This window comes from Neodiprion virginianus, chromosome 7, assembly GCF_021901495.1.
Source record: "Neodiprion virginianus isolate iyNeoVirg1 chromosome 7, iyNeoVirg1.1, whole genome shotgun sequence".
Lineage (NCBI taxonomy): Eukaryota > Metazoa > Arthropoda > Insecta > Hymenoptera > Diprionidae > Neodiprion > Neodiprion virginianus.
This window is the reverse complement of record NC_060883.1, coordinates 5,444,680-5,468,984: the sequence shown is the minus strand read 5'-3', so window position 1 is coordinate 5,468,984 and position 24,305 is coordinate 5,444,680. Positions and strand designations below refer to the sequence as shown.

The 24,305-nt window shown below is 37.9% G+C and overlaps 1 protein-coding gene across 1 annotated transcript; it reads right to left on the bottom strand.

Annotated features, from left to right (window-relative positions):
- Positions 1-525: 525 nt before the first annotated feature.
- On the bottom strand, positions 526-24,259 carry LOC124308941 (uncharacterized). Its single transcript, XM_046772121.1, has 13 exons — positions 22,860-24,259; positions 18,302-19,717; positions 17,087-17,598; positions 16,239-16,390; positions 4,500-5,057; positions 4,321-4,418; positions 4,120-4,222; positions 3,679-4,030; positions 3,482-3,595; positions 3,231-3,392; positions 2,905-3,099; positions 2,035-2,351; positions 526-1,218 (listed from the first exon to the last, which is right to left on the bottom strand). The coding sequence occupies exons 1-13, from the start codon at positions 23,121-23,123 to the stop codon at positions 1,007-1,009; spliced, it is 4,455 nt and encodes a 1,484-aa protein (XP_046628077.1). The 5' UTR covers positions 23,124-24,259; the 3' UTR covers positions 526-1,006.
- Between the last annotated feature and the right edge of the window lie 46 nt (positions 24,260-24,305).

The window sequence follows — 24,305 nt, the reverse complement described above, 5'->3', positions numbered from 1 at the left end:
GAATTATCAGATTCTAGGTCTGGTGATCGAAGGGTTAGGATTTGCACATGCGAATCTAAAATCTTCGTTTTACTAGAACGCGCCCCAAGTTTAGTAATTAAGAATATTCTCGTATGGGTACGTATATGTATGGTAGAGCTTCAACTGTGGGCATAAAAATACATACATGTACGAAATCTAAATTTATAATTGTAAAAATGATGTTGAATATCTGCATATGTCTATAACTTTTTGAAAAATTAATAAAGGTTCACTTACTTTTGATAAGCACGGGTTTTTAAGTAATCTCTTCTCATATTTTTATAGATCATTATGTAGGCTTGACTAATCATCAGATTCGTCCTTTCTGAAAAGTTCAGTATTTCTGAACGATTTTAAGTTTGCTAATATTATCGTGAAAAATCAAGTCCAATAGCATGGAAAAATGGCCATACATTTCAGGGACTAGATTTTTACGGATGATACTAGTTGGATTAATCATTAGTACCTACATATGGTGAAAATGAGTAGGATGAAGATTGTAGCTACGATAAATAAATATTATTTTATTTCTTTATGTACAATGTAAAACTTTTTGATTTAACTATGTATTTGAGCACTAAAGTACGACATTTATGATATATAGAGTATAAGCTTCCAGATTGTCAAGTACTTTTATATGTGTGCCGGCAGCCTCGCAGCTCGAGTATTACAAAGCAGTGTTTGCTCAACGTAAACTTCGTTCGAGTATAATATTTAATCGGTAAACACCTTTGATCAAAAGGTTGACGAATTCCTACAGCCATCGGATTTACATAATAATTTGATAATGCTCCTGCATTCTCTGTTAACTCTGTCTCGATTTGCAGCCGGTACGAAGTTGCAAATTGGATGAAATTTTTCACCCGTTGTTCAGACATATCACAGGTTTTTACTGTACAATAACGTATACATATGCATATACATTTGTATAAAAATTGATTGAGTATAATCATTTACGTGGAATATTTTTTTTTTCAGGACTGAGTCAGTGTGTCACGCTATTTCTGCCTCTCTTCTGAAGCAAATTCCCTGTAACAGCAAGGAGGCGATGTCTTTGCTTAAGATTTCTTGCACGGACATGTTCAGAGGCTACTTCTTTTGTATAATTTGCGGGGAACCAACCCTGCTCGCTATCTAATAGTTTTTCCCCGTGGTTCCAACCATCCGCCATTTTTCGTAGGACGTTTATAACGTCTCCTGAAAAATAAAAATGAAACGTAATCGCTCGTAGATTCTGAAGTAGCAACATGTATATGCCAACATTGCAAGGTTGGTTAGCAACCAAGTTGACTTGAAGGAATATCGCGTAGAAGTTAATTAATTATATTTCATAACCATATCCTTGTCGACATATCCGTTGACGATATGGCGTCAGAAGTGATTCAGCTGATCGATGTAGATAAATTTCATAAATATCAGAACGCAGAAACCATTATGCAAGCGGTCGTACTTTCATTTTGTGACATTAAGTCGATGTGGATTAAAATACGCGCTGAAAATCCGTTTTTATTATTAAATAAGACCTAGTCAACCTATGTTTACCGCCATGCTAGACGGCGTCTTCGGAATTTAAGAATCCAAAGACTGCGTCCATTGCTAGGCGAACAATATTTACAAAAGTAGACAAATTTCTCTGAAAAAGTTCTAACATGAGCTAAAAAAAATTTATATTCCTTTGAGAATAAAATTTAGGGGTGGATGTCAAAACTTAGAAGGATCAATATTTGGAATGGCCGATATAACGAAATTTCGAACATGCGGAAATAAAATAACGAAAGATGAGTGTGTGTTACTGATTAGTAGTCGTTCCATCGATCTATCTAATCGAGATTTCGAACAATTCATCTTTCGTTAATTTATTTCCGCATGTTTGAAATTTCGATATATTGACCATTTCAAATATAGATCCTTCCAAGTTTTGACCCCCACCCTAATTCAGAGACAAATGTCTGCACATTACTTGCAAGACCTATATGATATCTTCTTTTCACTTTTTATACACAATCAATTTACCAGGGTGTAAAGCAAGCTCGTCCGGTTGCACAGGTGCATAAGAATACACCGCCATTACTTGAGGACAGTCCCAACTCTCGTACAGCGTTTCACCAATAAGACTAGATTTTGGTGGACTGATAACATCCATCCACCGCATAAGCTCTGTGTCACTCTCGCACGTCAAAACAAATTCCACTTCGCGTCCCATGTGATTTTCAAGCAACGTTAGTATCATTGCATGACGACCAGCCCACGGCGAATCTTCGGTAACTGATTCCATCGTCACTAAACTCCTCTTACATATGTCAATCACTGTATAAGTTTCATCGTGAGAGCTAAACCAACAAAGAAAATAAGCATTAGTTAAACAGTCGGACAGCGCACAGGATTAACTGTATCCTTAAGAAGACTGGTCTATAGTCTTCTTGGCTGTATCCACTTTGTATTATTGAATAGTAAATTTGGTTGGACTGTATTCTAATGCAATGATTGTCAATTTATGTTCACGTCAAACTGAAAAATCATTTTCACCGTCATTTATACCATTATTTTACTTTCAAATTCCAATCGCCTGAGCCAGTTATATCAAAGAATAATACAAGCGTACATTTACTAATTCCTCCCAAAATTTCACATTATTTTAGAGTGTAAAACTATAGATCAAATCAAGGCCCGAAACGGCAGTAAATTTTATAACTAATCATTTTGAGGAAGTGGGATTAAGCATACCTGAATGTAATCAATTGGAATCAAGTTGTTTGATTATTCAATGAAGTGAAATGTTTGCCAGTTCTGATAAACTTCAAGTGGGTTAAGTCTAATCAGTATACTATTAAAGACATCGTTAGATTAATGACACACTTTTTTATTCAGATAATATCGATTCACCTTAATTTCGGCTTGGTGACCAAAAGGTAGTCCATCAGCAAGAAAAGGTGCAACGAAGTCTTAGTGAGCCTTTTTCCGAAAGTCAACTTGTAATCACCGTCTGTTTTAGGCGAGAGTTGAATGACTGGACCACTTCTAATTAAATATCTGTCCCTCAATGTTATTGGTGTTAACTTCGGCGAATACTCCAACTTCCTGAAATGAGGATAAAAGCGTTGTTATATATTTAATAGTTCAACTTTGTATGACGAGTTTCCATGATTGCCGAAATTAGAAATATCATTTAGCACACTTAATTAAAACGTGTTCAACATGATTTTGCGTACCGTGCTAATGCTTCCATTTCAACTTGTCTTCCAGCAGCTCTCGCCCCTTCATTGCACTCTGTTACCACCCTGCTCAAGCTGGCTAAAACATTTTCCCACAAAGTGCGCTCAGGGTGGTCAGATCCGAGTTTAGTCAAGACTGCGTCAGCTAACAAGGGCAGTCTGAGATATGGAAAAATGAGGGTAGTTAATTGTTGTCTTTCAATCATGAATACTTTTATACCGGTTACGTCGATTACTGTAATCAATACCTTGTAACTCTTTGCATGGGCAGCATAAGGAAGGAATGTAGCGATAAACTCTGACAGGCGGGATGTGTTTCGATACGAAATAGAATCTCTAGAAATTTGGAACCCTTTCTCCCCCTGTAAGTAAGATGTAATATTACAAATAACTATATCGATCAGAGCTTGGTATTTATTTGGCCTCATGATCGGAATCAACTTACCTCAGCTCTTTCAGAGTTGTATCAATGGTGACTTGGTTGGAGCAGTATTGCACATAGACATTGCAGGACCTTTTTGCATGTTTGAATAAGACATCTGGTAAACCATACATCATTGGATCATCCATCCAAACATTTTCTAAATCAGCCAATAACCTTTCGGAAGCTTTTCGGATGCCAGGAACTCCGCCGAAAAGTTTCTCTTTTTCCAACGGGGACAAGATTCCTGAATTCAATTCTGCGTTCTTGACAAATTCTTCTTCAAGAACGCGCAGTGAACTCAAATACGAAGCTTCCGAAGTAAGGATCTCAAATTTGGCTTCTTGTAGTTTCCGCTCTTCGGCAGTAAGTTTTTCTGTGATTAAACATTGCGATTCATTACACGGGCTGTTAAGTGTTGAAATATCATAATTAGCTTGATTTAGTTGTAGTAGTGGAACTCACGATGAAGACCGTTATTCACAACTTGAGGCGTTTGACACCATAGGGTTCTATGACCGGGCTTTGCGAGGTCAGTCGTAGCTTGTGTTGGAATCAGACCTTCGACCTGCGAAGAAGACAAAGATGAAAACTGATCTATCGCTTCCGGAGTGAAGTTCGAGAGGAACTATGTCTCATCAAAAATGAAATTTAAATACGATTTACCTCTTCATAGCCGTCGGAGTCAGATTCGAAGGCAACTCTGGCAGCGGCAGCAGCGTAAAATTGATAGAGAGGTTCTTCGGCGAGAAGACTACATCGGTCTGTAATTTGAGGTAAATAAAAACACATCAACGTTTAAGAATAACTTACAAATTTGAAAGCTCGGGTCGATTATTACACACCTGCATTACTGTTCTGGGACTGTACAGAGTCGTCGTCTTGCCAACTCTTCGATTCACCACTCGACCAATTTCCATTGCTATAAATTTTCTCCTTATCATTGGCATAAGTTACGCTAAAGTTATTCTCATTGTTGTCCAAGTAGAAGGTTGACAGTCCCATTACACTCTTGCGAAAATGTTTCTTGAAGCTGAAGTACTTTTTGTGATCGGCAGTATTGGTACCGACTTGGTTCCCTGCACTTGGATCCTTGGGGATGGTTTCACTGTAGATGGTTTCATGCTCGCCCGCGCTTTTCTTGCGTATCCTGCCCAAGCTCCCTTTAGTGAGGCTCCAAGTACGGCGCAACAACTTCATTCTTCTGCCCAAGGTTTGTGTAAGACTTGCCTCCCTTGGCGGCGGTGGCGTTGGCCGAGAAGGTGCTTCCAAGTAGACGTCATCTTTATCCGGAGACAAGCCATTCCCTTCTGGATTTTCTTTCTCAGTTTCTGAGTCCGAACTAAAGTCATCGAGTTGCGACGAATAGAGTGACTCGTAGTTGCTGTTATCGGATCCTGAGTCTGATTGGAAAAAAATTACACGTAGAATTATCCGCTGAGAGAAGTAAAAACTTATCTGGATAATCACTTAACAAGGGATGTTAATTTATGAATGAAGAATTATTGAATCGTGATGCTACGAAGAAAGCGGATCAAATAAGCACGAAAGAAAAATAGTACTCGTTTAAAAGTAGGAAGGAAAATCAGGTGATATTGACAAAAGCATTAGGACTAAGCAAATGTTACTTAAATTAATTACACAATCCACACTCCACTCTCGTATAATTGAATCGAATTTCGTTGAATATGTAATCGCAACGACATTCAGCCAAAATTCAATTGCAGTAGTGAAAATTGAAGAATTCGTACAGCTTCAACAATTCTTTAGTCTAGTATTCATAAAACGTTAGTATTCATCCTCTGTCTTCAATAGTTTACGATCTGAAATGTTGCCTACAATATATTCAGAAACGTTTAGAAATATTCGAATGGATAGAAAATTGACTTGTTGTTAGATCGAATCAAAAGTTTTCATCTTGGTATCGTGGTCAGGGATTGCAAGTGGAAAGTAAGCATAATGGTTACAGTTTCCTAGGCCACTGATCGTGAAGCAACATCATGGATATTTTCAAACGCCTATACAGGTTTGGGTATCGCATCCTAGTTCTTTGCATGTTGTAAACTACGTCACGGAACGGTGGATATATTCTACTGAAGGTAGCTATAACCATTATGCGGCAATGAATATGCTGAAAAGCAAAGGATCTTATAATATTCAGATTGTGAGACGATAGAGATGGGCGACAGCTTTACATATATGCAAATTGTAAACTTGACAGAACCGTTTTTCTCTGTGCGCATATTTTCTTTAAGTGAAAAAAGAATTGAATATCCGTTTTAGAGGATTTGGAAACCATGGCAACAATCAACTCGAGAGCAATTTTTGTAGTCGCAAATTCTGGCGAACAGAGGCGAAATTCACAAGGCACAAAGACCCAAATAACATTTTTAAATCGACTGTCCCGGGTCTTTTGAACAATTTTTGAGCCTTTGTGCTTCGTGGAAAACAGCTATCACCCCCACAAAAATTATTTTAAAGATGCTATTCAACAGGTATATAAATACTCGATCTTTAAAATTTTTAGTAAATTAATTTTAGTAAGTATTATATAATTTTAGCAGTAGTAGTAAAAAAAAGTAAATCAATTTTAAGCAAGGCTAAAACAGCCTTTACAATTCTTTGCGCTTGTTTTCTCAATTCCAAATCGTAAGCCTCTAATCGGTGGACCAAGTAAATTACATATTATGCATTAAGCGGCAGTTACGTTCACAGATTGTTAAGTTACACTTAACAGCGTTGACTATAATAAAATACTAATGACATCCAGTCGAAGACGTCACATTTAAATTGTACCCGGTATCTGAGATATCCGGAAAGAATTACAATGTTACGCCGTATTACACTAATGTCCATGCGTGAATAAAGCGAGACCTCAGAACAAGGTCCATTAACGGATGCCAATGATAATTAAACGAATCGTCACGTGACTTGTGCATCATCGTATACCAGTTTAATTGAAAGCAAGATCGTAGTTTGAAAAGCGATGAGAATGAACGATCGTGGTGTCTATTAAATTAAATCAGGAAGTGTAGGACCTTCGTTAACGTAACAGGACAACTCTTGCACCTCTCTTAGTTCGTCTCTAACAGGAACCAAAAGTCTCAACTGAACTAGGCCACACTCGAATTGTTGATCCTTCAAAATGCCATCATCGCAATCCGAATTAGCGAGGATGAATTTTCTCTCTTGGGAACCAAGCAGCAATACCGATCCGGTACCAAGGCTGACAGCGACTTGAAACGAATCTCAAGGTTAACCCACGGCATGATCTCACCACACCTCAGACTACATCGCGTTGATGCAGGTATATACATACATACATATACACGGTATATATAGAGTAGTATCCGCAAGTAGAAGTTCGATTTTCTCCAAGGAGGAACTTACCCTGAGTATTCGGCCTCCGAGACAATGTTCGTAAGCTTTCCCTCATTACGAAATTATCAACTCATCACGCACAACGTTTGAATTTCTTTCCATTGAATTTGACAGCCAGCCTTGTCCCAGTCTTGCGTCGCGCTAGCCTCCAGAGAACGCGACTTGAATACCTTACTGTATAAGTTTAATGTTAAAACCTCAGGACCGGCACCGCGCACGTTTAGAGCTTCGAGGCTCAGAATCGACTGAGAACGCGATATCGCGCGCTTTCACTTGGTCTCTCTGCTCAAGTCATATACGAACACTATAACGCGATTCGTGTTATACGTATTTGTAACAGCACTTGCGTTTCTTTGCAACATTGCTTTTTCTTGCACCGGAATTTTTTTAAACATTTTTCTTCGCGTCAGTACTTGCCCAGTGGATTCTGTAATGTGAAGCATAGATGCCTACAACTGAATATTAGTAAAAGACTAGTGCAAGGGTACCACATAAAGGTACACCACACACCAATACACGAACGTACGTGAATGTTATACTATAACATCATGATAGTTTAATAATTTTTATGCAATTCCCCTGACTCAATTTACATAACTTGGCACTCGAATGATTATCAGGTAAATCGGTTACCTTGCTAAAGCTATAGATCTTTGAGGTAAAAACTCTGTTTAGAACGCGTTGTGTGGTATAATAAGGTGCAACAATTTGCACATAAGTGTAATTCCGCCGTTTGAGAAACGATTATAATCAGAATGAAGAAAGTGTTAAAAAGCGATTTAAGTTTTAATTTCTACTACATAAATAAATTTCACTCTTTATGGTTGCAGTCCTGGTCTAACGTGTTTGTGTGTGTGTGTGTGTGTTCAAGTGGGTGTTAGTTGTCCATTTCTATTACGTATGTATACTTGGAGTATGCTCACGTAGTATACTGCACATATGAAGAAAAAAAGTATGGCATAAGAATCGCTGAAGCATAATTATTCCATTGTGCAGGCAAAATTGAATTGCTTTCGCTGACTATAACATCATGGGAATGCGAGACGTTCCATCCCACGCAGCTTGAAGCTAACCGGATTAAAAACCAGATGAGGCTTCCAGAAGTATGCAAACTTGAGAATATCAAAGGTATACGGTATATATGTAAATTTTAGTGAAACTGGCTTTTATTTTTGTCACGATCAGTTCGTTGCACCGACAATAAGTACATGTGTGGAGTGATTGAAAGTTGTACACATCTTTCTGATACGAGAGACTTTTCTTTTCATGAAAAATTCATCTAATGACTTGAAACATTATAAATTTTCAGAAATGTATAATCCTCCTATTAATAATATCAGATCCTCTTTCCTCTTTCGAGATGAGCAAGTGACCATCACAAAAAATAAGTTTGTCCAGCATTGTTGGAGACAGCGTTAAATATTTGTCAAAAATTTCCTCGCGTCAATTTTCGTGATATTCACGAACGTGTAAGATTAAAAACATATTTCAAAAATAATTCACCTCTTTTACCTTGCACACATGCAGTATCAAAGTCACGAATTATACCTGTGTCAAATACATGAACATGTGTAATTAATTTCTAGATACAGGCCTGAAGCCTAAGGTAATTTTAGGAGAACGTGACTCTTTTTGCTTCCTGCTGATCTATAAGGTAAGGATTTCCAATAACGGCTAAATACGCATGCGCGATATATCCGGTGAGCCGAAATGGGCCTGAAGATACAGTTTTCTACGCTTACCGACTCGTTCAAATAGATCGTGATCTCAATCCAGTCGGTAATTGCAGCAAACTACAATTACTGGTTATTGTTGTTATTATTACTTCAAAAAATTAATTTCAAACGCTTCGTTGTTTAATCCAGTGTAATCGGTAATCGATTTTTTACTCCAAATTTTATAGCAGCTATAATTTACTCGCTGTATACGCAATAAAGTTATAAAAATTCATCAACTCAAGCCGAATCACGTAAATTTGATACACAGAAAATTTTCATATCGATTTGATACTTTCGGCTTCGGCCTTCCCGACATTTTAAAAATACCGTTTGCAACAACGTACGCGTAACAATCCAATCCGCATTGTGCATTAATAAGTACGAGCAGGATATTGATGGAAAGTTGATTGTGAAGATCGTGGTCATCGTGATTATCGTGATCGTTAGGTGGTCATGGTCACGCGTAACACGTACAAACTTTTACTTGGTACATGTAGCGCGTGACTCTTGTGCCGATGATTCAACACATCTATAATATTACTTTATGCTTGGCTGTGTTTCAGGCTACGATATGTGCACCCATACCACCATGGTCAGCAGAGTGAGTTTGTCACGGCGAGAGGCAAACATCATCGCTAATCAGTTGGGCGAAATATGTAGAACCGAAAGTACGGTATTTACACATGGCGTATGGACTCACAGTTGCTTCAACACATGATTCACACCAGAGTTTCTATTCTCATACGAACGAAAAATACTCTCGTGAATTATACAATCGAACCACCAATGAAGAATCGATTTTCTGATGTCAACGATTTATGTATGCGGATGCAGAGTGTTGGAGAAATGCTGTGTGATGCAAACATCTTATGAATAATTAATTTTTTTGTGCAAAAGGTGACGATTTATCTGATGTCTGTAATTGAAACTTGTAATATTTAAGCCTATGTTCAACGGCATACCTTAGTATTTAATTCATTCGTTTAGTTATATAAGCACGAATTATATAATGATCAAATTAATATCTAGGATTGAACGATAGATGTAAAACAGGCATAATTTCAGCGTTCTACCATAAATGTGACAAATGCCAGATTTATTTTAAATAAAGCGCTCATGCATCTTGAGTACCTTGAAACCTAATTTATTTTGGGTTACTAATAGAATAATGTTCTGCGAAAGTATTTTTCTGTACTCTATGTAAGAGCATAGCATTTCATGTAACATTAGTATGTCCTAAGCTCATCACGATTGAACGGTTCTGTCTGGCATTTGGTTCTTACAATTGCACTGTAACATGCGGACTCCTTTTCTTTCGCACTTATGAACGTCCATCCGCTGTTACAATATGATCAGAATTAGGCCTGAATACATTGTATAGAAATAAGAATTCACCCTCTGGGTAGTAATCATGTCTGCTAATCAGAGTACCCAGTAAAGTATTAAGCTAATGAGTACTTCTTCTTGCGCGAGGAATGAGTTAAGAAATTGGCATGGAATCGAACATAAGTGATGAAACAATTGAGTTAATCGTTTGAGCTTGAACATTCAACGTCATCCAAAAATTGGCTAATAGTTTTGTCAGAGGTGTCAACGCAGTTCCATTTTGATATTTGTTTCGACGTTATTCAATTTTGTGTAGAGTTCTCGATCTTGAGGTAGAAATAAAAGTCTGAAATTAATGTGAATGTACTTCAAGAAACAACACAAAATCGGTGGACATTATGTTACAATCCGTATCGTTGATGAAAAGATGACAAACAATGACAAAGTTTATGTTATAACTCTCACATCCTAATATAAAGCAATCCAGAGTTCGATTGATTTAAGATGCAGAACTCAGTTGACAGAACGTCTACGAATTCTTATCTGGTTCTTTCGCAGAAATTATTAGATAATTAAAAGAAACACTATATTTATGCTATACACTGAAACCAAAATACTTGTACTACGATTAAGGAATATTAAATAAACTGAACTGAAACTTTAAACCTGTGAGTTGTTGATTTATCTGTATCACCTCTTTAGAAATAAGGTATATATTTTATTCTTTTCGGTCGACACTTTTGATTCGTGGCTTGCTCGGCAAGCGATCACCAGCCTTCTCAAGCAAGCAGGCATGCCCTAAATCACACAGCGTCGACATCACATGCAGTCAATCAATCAATCAATGTGTCCCTGTTTTTAGAAGAGCTCCTCGGTTCTCCTGTGCTCCTGATACCAGGAGTCATTTTCGCTAAAATTTCTCCGATTTGCTTAGTTCTAATAGAGAGTGGCGCGAAAATTTGAAATCTCGTGCCCTCTCAAGCAAGCAGGCATGCCTTCAGTCACACAGCGTCAACATCATATGCAGTCAATCAATGTGTCCCTGTTTTTGGAAGAGCTCCTCGGTTTTTCTGCGCTCCTGATACTCGGAGCATGCATGCCTTTAGTCTTACAGAGTCGACATCACATGCAGTCAATCAATCAATCAATGTGTCCCTGTTCTTAGAAGAGCTCCTCGGTTCTCCTGTGCTCCTGATACCAGGAGTCATTTTCGCTGAAATTCCTCCGATTTGCTTAGTTCTAAGAGAAAATGGCGGGAAAATTTTAAGATCTCATGCCCTCTCAAGCAAGCAGGCATGCCTTCAGTCACACAGCGTCAACATCATATGCAGTCAATCAATGTGTCCCTGTTTTTGGAAGAGCTCCTCGGTTTTTCTGCGCTCCTGATACTCGGAGCATGCATGCCTTCAGTCATACAGCGTCGACATCACATGCAGTCAATCAATCAATCAATGTGTCCCTGTTTTCAGAAGAGCTCCTCGGTTCTCCTGTGCTCCTGATACCAGGAGTCATTTTCGCTGAAATTTCTCCGATTTGCTTAGTTCTAATAGAGAGTGGCGCGAAAATTTGAAATCTCGTGCCCTCTCAAGCAAGCAGGCATGCCTTCAATCATACAGAGTCGACATCACATGCAGTCAATCAATCAATCAATGTGTCCCTGTTTTCAGAAGAGCTCCTCGGTTCTCCTGTGCTCCTGATACCAGGAGTCATTTTCGCTGAAATTTCTCCGATTTGCTTAGTTCTAATAGAGAGTGGCGCGAAAATTTGAAATCTCGTGCCCTCTCAAGCAAGCAGGCATGCCTTCAGTCACACAGCGTCGACATCATATGCAGTCAACCAATGTGTCCCTGTTTTTAGAAGAGCTCCTCGGTTTTTCTGCGCTCCTGATACTCAGAGCATGCATGCCTTCAGTCATACAGCGTCGACATCACATGCAGTCAATCAATCAATCAATGTGTCCCTGTTTTCAGAAGAGCTCCTCGGTTCTCCTGTGCTCCTGATACCAGGAGTCATTTTCGCTGAAATTTCTCCGATTTGCTTAGTTCTAATAGAGAGTGGCGCGAAAATTTGAAATCTCGTGCCCTCTCAAGCAAGCAGGCATGCCTTCAATCATACAGAGTCGACATCACATGCAGTCAATCAATCAATCAATGTGTCCCTGTTTTCAGAAGAGCTCCTCGGTTCTCCTGTGCTCCTGATACCAGGAGTCATTTTCGCTAAAATTTCTCCGATTTGCTTAGTTCTAATAGAGAGTGGCGCGAAAATTTGAAATCTCGTGCCCTCTCAAGCAAGCAGGCATGCCTTCAGTCACACAGCGTCAACATCATATGCAGTCAATCAATGTGTCCCTGTTTTTGGAAGAGCTCCTCGGTTTTTCTGCGCTCCTGATACTCGGAGCATGCATGCCTTCAGTCTTACAGAGTCGACATCATATGCAGTCAATCAATCAATCAATGTGTCCCTGTTTTCAGAAGAGCTCCTCGGTTCTCCTGTGCTCCTGATACCAGGAGTCATTTTCGCTAAAATTTCTCCGATTTGCTTAGTTCTAATAGAGAGTGGCGCGAAAATTTGAAATCTCGTGCCCTCTCAAGCAAGCAGGCATGCCTTCAGTCACACAGCGTCAACATCATATGCAGTCAATCAATGTGTCCCTGTTTTTGGAAGAGCTCCTCGGTTTTTCTGCGCTCCTGATACTCGGAGCATGCATGCCTTTAGTCTTACAGAGTCGACATCACATGCAGTCAATCAATCAATCAATGTGTCCCTGTTCTTAGAAGAGCTCCTCGGTTCTCCTGTGCTCCTGATACCAGGAGTCATTTTCGCTGAAATTCCTCCGATTTGCTTAGTTCTAAGAGAAAATGGCGGGAAAATTTTAAGATCTCATGCCCTCTCAAGCAAGCAGGCATGCCTTCAGTCACACAGCGTCAACATCATATGCAGTCAATCAATGTGTCCCTGTTTTTGGAAGAGCTCCTCGGTTTTTCTGCGCTCCTGATACTCGGAGCATGCATGCCTTCAGTCATACAGCGTCGACATCACATGCAGTCAATCAATCAATCAATGTGTCCCTGTTTTCAGAAGAGCTCCTCGGTTCTCCTGTGCTCCTGATACCAGGAGTCATTTTCGCTGAAATTTCTCCGATTTGCTTAGTTCTAATAGAGAGTGGCGCGAAAATTTGAAATCTCGTGCCCTCTCAAGCAAGCAGGCATGCCTTCAATCATACAGAGTCGACATTACATGCAGTCAATCAATCAATCAATGTGTCCCTATTTTTAGAAGAGCTCCTCGGTTCTCCTGTGCTCCTGATACCAGGAGTCATTTTCGCTGAAATTTCTCCGATTTGCTTAGTTCTAATAGAGAGTGGCGCGAAAATTTGAAATCTCGTGCCCTCTCAAGCAAGCAGGCATGCCTTCAGTCACACAGCGTCGACATCATATGCAGTCAACCAATGTGTCCCTGTTTTTAGAAGAGCTCCTCGGTTTTTCTGCGCTCCTGATACTCGGAGCATGCATGCCTTCAGTCATACAGAGTCGACATCACATGCAGTCAATCAATCAATCAATGTGTCGCTGTTTTCAGAAGAGCTCCTCGGTTCTCCTGTGCTCCTGATACCAGGAGTCATTTTCGCTGAAATTTCTCCGATTTGCTTAGTTCTAAGATAGAGTGGCGCGAAAATTAGCGAACACATGCCCTCCTAATCAAGCAGGCATGCCTTCAGTCACACAGCGTCGACATCATTTGGTCGACTTCCTCGGCTCAGTTGTTCTCCTGATACTAGGAGCAGTTTTCGTTTTAGAATCGATTTATGTGACTCTGTCTCAACGAATTTGACCCTGAGCGATGCAGACAAGACATGAAAATGAGTGTAGGACCAACTGCGGAGGAAATACGAAGAAAACGCACAGAAATTTGTGTAATTATTTATTACAATCCAGGTTACATAAAACAATACAATGTTGTACATATCGCAACCTACGCAGGTGCGTGGCACCTGTGCTTAGTACGTAACTTAATATATACTTACAAACTACATCAAATACTATTTCATACATCACTTCTCAGATGCTGCAGGTAATATCTATAGCACTTCTTCACCCAGATATAATAGTCAGCTTTCTTATGCAATGATCAATCATTTTTTCATCATTTTTCCAATACACTTCAATATTTTTTGGTAACTTGTTCACGTACTACACACTGACACCCGAACACTTGTACTAGCATCAAGACGCAATAAATATACTAAAAATCAACCGAACGAAACTTCGTAGCTATGAAGTCGTTGTATTCCTTTCCCATCTTTTCAACAAGCTGGTGCAAATTTCATAACTTTCGGCCGTTTTTTTTTTAATTCGTTACTCGCAGCGTATTCGAATTGCGCCTAATCAATTTCCCTCGCAAAATTACGTCGATACCGTGCATCAACACATTGATTCCAGCATTTTTTAATAACGTCACATTTTCACAAAAATTCCAAAGAGTCTTAATATCCGAGCTACTTTGAATCGAAATTCACCATCGTTCAACTTTTCAGTTCAAAAGACTTACACTGTTTAATGCGCGATAGAAAGGCATGGTGCATTTCCAGGCGTGATACAATAATACGTACGCACGTACCAATCGATGAGTCACGTGCCTATAATTACTGTACAATCTACGGCCAATGGTTAGAATTAATTGGCGGCACGGCTTGTTGTCAGAATGACTATGCTTATAAAGTTACTCTGAAATTGTTTTCAATTAATTTCCACAGACATTGTATGATGCAACGCATCAGAATAGATCGATGTATCAAACGCAAGCAGGTACGTCAATTGTACGTAATATCGTTCAGACATATAGTTATAAATATATCGAAGTGGAAAAAAAAGTATCGGTACTTTTGGTTTCAAGCATACAAATCATTTCGCTGTATTTGTTATGTTGTTGTTTTAGAACAGTTTGGTTAATTTTATCCAACCAATTAAAATTCATTTACGGTATCCAAATTCTCCGAAAGCATGCCATTAGCAAGTCTGCACATACAGTAACTCTCCAGTGATAATTTTGTTTAAAAATACATGGATAGCAGATGTAACAGAAGTGTGATAAAGTATGATAACATAACCAGGGAAATCAAGTGAAACATCGGAGATAGGATGAAGGAACAAAAAGATGTTATACATTGTGTGAATAATTATCCAGACTTGATAGATGCATCTACGCACATGTAGCCTCGCCATTAATAGTTTGCAGTATACATAAAATAGATTAGATTAAGATTCGAATAGATGTCTATAATAGTAGAGAATAGTACAAGAGTAGAGTTAAGCTTTATTATGTTATGTATATACGTCATTACACATTTTACATGTATGCATATCTGATAATATGGAGGTGAAACATTGAACAAGTCACATAGCTGAACACAGATAAGAAGCGATTAGAGACGTGTATAGCATAGAACGAAAAAGATTAGAGGAAATTATAATTTATAAGTCATAATCTGTTTGATTTATATCCTTGACTGACGTGTAAATATATATGTATATCTACCTGTGGCATCCAATTGATGCATCTAGAAAATTTGTTCATTTTGGACTTTAGAATATGTAAAATTAATGATAAAAATTCAAGTATGGTGTAAAAGAGCCAACCATGAGAATAATTTATTATATTAATTACAAAACTGTATTACTCTAATTACATTCAAGATAATTTTAGTGGAAATTCACCTCTGAAGTTCCATAAAATAGAAATGAATTTTTTTTTTTTATATATATATATAAGTTAAAATTAACGCAGAAACAAGGATTTTTCATTAAAATTTAACCGGTATGCGGTGTTAAATTTTGACCAATTATGTGTTATCGACATACAGTTCCCTGAAGCACATTCACAAGTGTTATTATTCCTTTATAACGAATGAACAACATATTTTTAAACAAAATGCGATTGTAAACTAGTATACCCCGTTCGCGAGAATACCCGAAAGTTAATAAATGGATAAGTATAGGTATACATATTATACATATTCTCGGTGTTATTGTTGCGTACGAAAGTCGAGAAGGTATAATAACAACGGAGATAATCGCGTAGCAGGAATATATCGCCGTGATGTGAATAACTAATGCGTGAATTAGAAGACGATTGGTGAGGGAACGAACTGTATCTACTTACCGACCGAGGTGTGGTCGCAGGTATTCTGGGCCGAAGATCGTGCTGAATTTCCTCGCGACGCTTTGGACCGCTGCCTTCTTACTTTGTGGGACCAAGTCAGTCCCAACTTTTTCTTACAAGGTGTCAACTGGATGTCTTCTCCTCCCTTCGTGCTTAAATATGAAATCAAAAAACAATTATTCCTATAACAGATGCAGCGATTTAAACAAGCGAATTAATACTAAACCATTCGAATTTAGATTTATTATCCTGAGAAGTATGAGGATCTGTGAACCTTTCAACTTTTTCTTTAACTTCTCTTTAAACTTTCCCACATTCGAAAATACTTGAAACGATATTGCGGTGAAACTGTATTCAGAATGTTATTATATCCAAATAGTTGATACAGAAATTATTTTTGTACCCGAAACTTTCAATTCGAAGAAGTGATCGCGTGATAAAATACTTGACGAGTTCGAAGAAGTTGCAGTTTGTGGATATAGATTTTGAAGTGAATCACAATGTTTTGAATTGATTTTACACGTTATTGACCTTTTGAGAATTGGACACCGATATTACAAAAGATAGTAGCAAGTTGATCACAATCCTTACTTCTATCACACTATAGATATTTATGTAATAAAAATTATTTTTATTTCTATCAACTATCGTAATGTCGTGTTAAAATTCGATATTGAAGGACAATTTTTGTTTCACTTCACCCTAAAATCACAGATATCTCAAAATACAAATGGAGGCATACTGCTAATCGAGTTTTTAGAGACCGTAATTTCCACCGATTCGGGTGAAAGAAGTGCCATTAATGGTTGTTGAAGTTTTTTATACCATCAACACAGGACTAAATTTACCTCGTTCCATTTCGTTGAGGCAACGGAAGAGGAAGTGGCGGCGGCAATGTTTCATCCAAATCTTCCCACTCGGATTCATCTCTGGTAGAATTCAAGCCCGATAGTGAACCAGCGTATAAACTGTTGACGCGTTCCTGATGAGGAAGATCGACATCATCGTAGACGTCACGATCACAGGAGAGGTCTTCGAGACTTGAGTATTCGTTGTTAATGGACAAGTAAGGGTTTTCACTATTAGCTTTATCGTTTTGCTGCAACAATGCTTCTCTGGTAAGTTGTCCCTTCGTAGAAACCATCATCGAGTCCCCAATTTTCGGTGAGAAACGATCAGCGTCAGGATGTGAAACCGTAAGACAATCACTATGAACAGCTCTTGCGCCAACCGGCGACATGTTTTCTCCTATCGATGCATAACTTGGTGGCATCACATCGTCGTAAACGTCTTCCTCGTTTCCTTCTAATACGATCACTTTTTCCACAAGCGTTGGTCCCACGTCGTCGTAATCGTACTTCTATGGAAGATGGAAATAAAATGATCGTTACTCATTGTCAGACTCTAATGCCCAGTCGGATACATTTTTCATATAGATTGTCAATTTGACAAGAGAGGAAAGTGTTCTAATTACCTGGAACGAGTAATGTCAAAAAATTCAACCACGTCCTAACTACCAAAACCTACTCCAAATAAATAATCTAAAATATCTATCGCAAGCTTTTTCTGGATAAAAAATTGTCCCATTCTTATTTTCGAATAACACCAAGAGATTCCACCATCTCTAAAAATCAAAACCTTCCTCAAAGTATTACAATAAACTACGTGGAACATTTTTTCTGGTTAAGCAGGTTCTCGTTCTAATTTTCAAGTAGAAGAATAATATTGTTGCACAAGATTCTTTACACAACAAGAGTGTATTACGCGTATTTTCACGAAATACGAAATTGAGGTTAGTCACCTGACGTCAGATTTATTCGCGACAGCGCATGCGCAGGAATTAAAAGTAGTCTTTCCTGCACTCCACTCTATCGTCATAGAAACGGTTACTTTACGCATAAGAAAACGCGTAAAACATGCTCGCGTTGTATAAAAACCGTTTACAAATGCATAGACATCATAAGCAACCGCTATCAATTAAACCGAGGAGTATTATTTTGGGTAAAAATGTCGATACTATGAAATCGAAACCTCTTGAAATTAGATTATAAAATGTGACTTACTTCGGCGGATTCTCTAGACGGTCCCACGTGGTCATATTCGTCGTATTCTTCGTATTCCTCGTACTCATCGTCTGGATTGGAATCAACCGACGTTTGTCTTTCCTCGAGTGATAATTTGTTCGACTCGTAAGATATTCGCTGGCCAGTTGTTCCGTTCACTGGATTGGCGAGGGATTTTGAAATTTTCATCTGCTGACTGCTCCACAGAAAACTTGAATTCGGCGTTGGTCTTGACGGGACGTCAGCCATGAGTTCATAAATTTTCTCCTCGGCCTCGTTTCCGCCCGTTTTCACCACAGTTGCAGTTACATTGCCCAGCTGCTCGGGTACTTTCTCCCTTTCGGATTCTTGGCGTTCGGCCACCTTGCCATACGTGCATTGCAACCTTCTAAGGGGTTCCGTTTTTCCCGTCGCCGCCGCATCGCTTTTCATTTGATCAAAGAAAGCGGTCTTAGATTTAACGTTTTTTCTGCTCAGATCGGCGGGGCTCATCGGCACGTATTTATGGCTACTCGCCTTAATTTCATTCTTCAGCTCTCCCCCGTTCGTCAGGTTTCTACTACACCAGTTTTTCGTCATCGACTGGATTCTGTTCTGCTCATCGGCGTTCAAACAGGCCGGTAAAGTCAAGGAAATTCGATTCTGATTCACCACCGACCCACCATTCGATCTGTTCTTCTCCACCATCAATTTCGGATTCGTCACCGAGGCAATATGGACGAAATCCTTTGGTTCGGATATTTTAACATTCCTCAATTCTTCCCGAGACAGGCTTTTCAGCTTCGAAGATTTCAAGCCTGTTCTTTTATTCGACAATTTTCCATCTACTTCTGAAACGGTTGAACCTGTTTTCTTCGGCAGCTTTTCCAAAGAATTTTCTTTCCTTTCAGCTCCTTCGGACACGTTAAGTGGGTTGCTTTCGGGCAATTTGATTGTAGAATAACCAGTTTCCATCAGCTCGTTAGCCTCGTTTGAGAAAGTAAATAAATGGGAACTGTTATTAATTAATCCTGCAGGCAACAGGAAGTTTGAACGTTTTTCATCGTCGTTTCGTAACTTTCCCAAAGATTGCGACTCGGATTCGTGATTCGCGAATCCGGATTCCCTGTTCGTTTGTTTCCGCGATTCAGTCTTACTTCTTTTACGAATATGGCTATTAAGTTTCTCCGACTTGTTTGAATTGCTGCTGAGTTCCAGGCTCGGTGACGTGATCACCTCAGGCTCCAGAAGCTCGTTCAGCAGTTCCGGAACTGTTTTCGACACATTTTTATGATATGGCACTTTAGAGGTATTCCCGTTTTTTGACAGCAAGCTTTGCCTGTTACCGCCGCTTTCCTTCGGAGTGTTTTCAAATTTACCGGTCGCTACGTTTACCTTATGTCGCTGCTTCCAGTGTAAACTTGACCCGGATCGAACCTGCGCAAATGTGAAATCTCAATTTTAAAACTTGTCTCAATACCACGCATATTCATATCGCAGGTCTGCATGAAAAAAAAATTTTTTTCAGCTGCATGGAATGTTTTTATGTTTAAATTTAATTATAATGTTTCCAAGTGTACTGAATCCAAAAATGACTTTCATTTCCCTCCACCACGTAGATCGACATGCGATTTGAAATGCATGAGAAATGAAGTGACATGTATAAAGTATCGCTGATGTACGAGTTTTAACCACATTAGCCACCGGATGATTCATGTATCCACAAAACAAGCTCTTCGCCTTTAATGCGAATTTTCCGGTTCGAACGTCACTTTTTCCCTAACCGAATCGAACATAAAATAACACTCGGAAGTCACAGTTTTCTCTGTGACTAACATCATTTTCTCCCCATTTAAAGTATGTATAACGTTATGTAATGTTTGCGAAGCAGTCCTGCTGGACGAATATTATTTTGTGATTGTCTGTACTGAATAAACAATTTCTTTCCGACTAGTGAATAAATTTTATGATCGCATTTCTTTCAATTTCAGTAACATCTTTCCCTGATCTATTTATAATTATTTGTATTCACTGTAACTAATCGCGAAGAATTTCTCCGTTAAATGGCACGATATTAATTTATTTTATATTGTTTTAGAGTCAAACTATATAATAGAGCATCAAATTTTCACAAATAAAATATTGCAAGTACGCTAAGCTTCTTGACCTGACAAAGGCTATTTTATCTACCATTAAGAATTTCGCTATTCTTATTTATATTTTTGGCAATATAAAACCGGTATAATTATAAATTCATGCAAAGAGTGTCGTCCGAAAATTCGAACACCTGAAAAGATATTCAAATAACTTTTCAGACGTGATTATAATAATACATGAGATGTCGAAGTGTGGGATCGCTAAATTTTTCGCGGTGTGATTTTTTGGTCGTTAACCTTTTCTCCTTTAACTCCAGAGGTCAACCGAATTCAGACCCGCTCGTTACGTACAAGTATAATTATTGTGCGACGAAGTAGACGTGCGTAAATACGTCGAAATTAAAAATACGCGTCTCCTCGACTCAGGTGTATTAATTAATTTTTTTGTTTTTTTTTTCTTTTTCAAGAAACCACAAAGACTTGTGTGGGTGAAGAAACGACGAGCTTTCCAACTTCGGTGTAGAGCTGTATAATGTCATCTACGGAAATACACCTGTACGTACAATTATATATAGATATAGATAAGTGTCCGCTCGACTTATACAGTACACGATGTATTACGATACACGTGCGCGAGAAAATCGCTTTCGATGTTTTACACGAGTACCTGCAGTATAACTTCCGATCTAAGCGTGAAGGATGATGATAATTTTCATTACACATATGGGTATGAATACTTATACACAATATTGCTTATACTATGTATTCACACACGATCCGCACTCGTGCTTCGAAATTGAAAACAACTCTTCTACAGGTACTGTATATGTATAAGGTATTCCGCCTGTGTTATACGCATGTATATGACATAAAAACTTGATATTCTCGTCAACTTTTCATTGCAATTATCATTCCACGCTAAATTTCAATTATGTTTAGAGGATAAGAAAGATTTTTTTTCACAGTCAGAATATACCACATGTAGATACGAGTACATTGAGGAAAATTTCATTTGTCACAGTAACTAGAAAAATTCAATAAAACAGGTATCGTTAAAAAAACTGTTTGAATATTGTTGGGATTGCGAAAAACGAGGTACGCCTAATCATTTTGCGCTAATGTCGATCCTTTTTTGGTTATTGCAACGCAAAGTCAGTTTGTGAGGTTTACTCCACTTTTTTAGTTAAATAAGGCTTTAACGTCAATTTATTCTTGCACGAGCATTAAATATTCGCAACGGTGGCAAGAAAATATAGCAACAGTGATCGTAACGAGAAAGAATAGTAACGGATACTAGACTTACCTAGAACTATATTTTTCGATTCTGGTAAAAAATGAAAATAGTTAAAGACCGAGCGGTAACCGGAACTAAAAATTTCTCTCATTGTCAGTGTATACATATATATGATTGAGTATATAGTAAGAAAAATTTCTAATCGTGGTTACTGTACAGTCCTTGACTATTTTTTTATTTTTTACCATTATCGAAAAATCTGCAGTTATGGGAACTAAAAGATAATTAGTTTTCTAGCCGTAAGCAAAAAATCCGATACATGTTACTAATTTCTTTGATCATGTATATTTTCTTCTACAACTATTGCGACAACTTGTTGTTAGTGTTACAATAAATTCATGTTAGGGGGGGTTATTGCCCTGGAATGAATGTAGTAAACTAAATAACCAGAAAATATGGTACAACCGACAACTGTAATAATTATCGCACTAAGTGTGCAGCTTGCTTGTATAAAATCTTCTTACACTTCGAACAATATTTATAATAATTTCCATCCCTTTGTCATTGTATTTATAAAGTGTATTACTAGGTAAATTTTTTTTTTTTTTTAATATTATACAGTTATAGCTCAAGCAGCAGCACAAGAAATGAAAGCCGAATCGTTCCTAATATAGAAAAGAAATTTATCACCTAAGTAGTTTTACAACAGCGATGATCGATACTTCGGTAAACTTGATAATGATCTTAAATCATTGAACTACCATAAAACCACCATAAAAAAGAAACTATGAAATTAGCTTATTGGCATATGGAAATAATATAATATTTTTTATCACTTCTATAGGATACAGTGATCGGATATTTGTTATATTCAACATTGTATTATCTGGCTTAAAAACGAATAAATAAATACCGATTAAAAAACTAGAAATATGTTTTCTGTATGATTACGATTATTATGTTTCGAAACATTTTCTTTTACAACTTTTATTCTACTACTTTTCAAGAGTCATATATCAGACCTACGAACAGGTAACTAAATTTACCTTTACATGGGTTTGCATTTTTATCCTTGTATTTGTATTTGAAAACTGAATCAATCTGATAAAATAAATAAATAAATAAATTTCTGAACCGCAATTGTAAGGATCTGTACCCGTTTCATCGAAAAAACTCTTCCCATCACCTTATAAAAAAAAAAAAAAAAAAAAATGCAACTTTCCTCAGCTCGAAACGATATGGGACTCACTTTAAAACTTGGACGTCGAGACGACGTCTTCCCAGAATTAGCCACCTTTCTACCGGCGTCGGTTTTATCAGCTGTCTTAGCCGAGGCATTGCTATCATTGCTGTCAAGAGGCACCAATTGCAAAGGCAGCCTGGCTCTCTTCAAGGCCAAACAGTCTAGCGTAGCATAAACGATTTTATCCGCTTGTGCATCAGATTTTGTCGAGGAACTCTGCAGCTTCCTGTGAAGAAAGCTCCGATTTGCAGTCGGCGATCTATAACTCATTTCTCAGTCACTCTAGGCGTACATTCCACTGTCATATATCAGGTAAAATATACCGTTTATTATTCCTTCTCCCTTTTTCTTCACTATTGTTATTTACACTCATAAGTGTATATATATATATATATATATAGCGATGATATCGAGCCAGCTATAATCTAGCGGCTTGAAAATTCAACGTTTATCTTCTCGAATCATGTGTATTCGATGATCTTGAGAAAAACACGTGACACTGCGATCACCATTTCACGTACCTGACAGGTACTTTTGAATTTTCCTCAGTTTTCAATTCCTTGCCACTACCTTCTTATTCAGCTCGAACAAACTATGGAAGGTGTGTCACTTGTTGACTGTATATATTATGTATATATATGTATATATATACTGTCACGCTTAGGTATATATTAAATTCAGATAAGAATTATCCTCAAGCCAAACGGGCGTTATCACGCCTTTCAAAAAACGCCCGCAACGAAGGGTGGAATTTCATTCGATCTATAATTCTTCGAAGGTGATGGATCAGTTCGATTTTACAAAAAAAAATTTTACCGCACTCTTTGGCACACTTTTAAAGAAAATTTGGAAAAAATTGTTAGCGTCGAGCTCAATTTGATAATCAAAATCAATACGCGATTCGCACCCACGATAAATTATACGTACATAGTATCACTTTGATCATAACGATCACACGTCACGCGTTTTACAATGCCGATTATTATTATTATTATACACACACACACGCACACGCGCGCACAACCGCAAAGTAAACATGAAACTTTGAAAATCCACAAGTATTATGTTTGTAAGGTGAATTTCCCGCGAAATTTCCTTTATAATATCCGGTGCCGTGAATTCGTTACGGGGTAATGCGTATATTCTTCGAATACGCGGTAACGATTACCTCGAACGATAATCAAGAAAATTATTATTATTTACCGACCATTCGCCAATGTCGAAATCATATAATAAACTTTGTCACTGTACGATCGCTTCACGTTATAATATGTACGAATGTAATAACCGTGCCTCGTAAAACGTTGCGTACACTGTGCAAGAATCCCACAAGTACAGTTAGCCGTATTTATATATACCTATATCCATGTATATATATATATATATACATATACATATATAGGTACATATGTGAAAGAAAAATAGTGAAAAAAAATGCACAAAACTGAATTC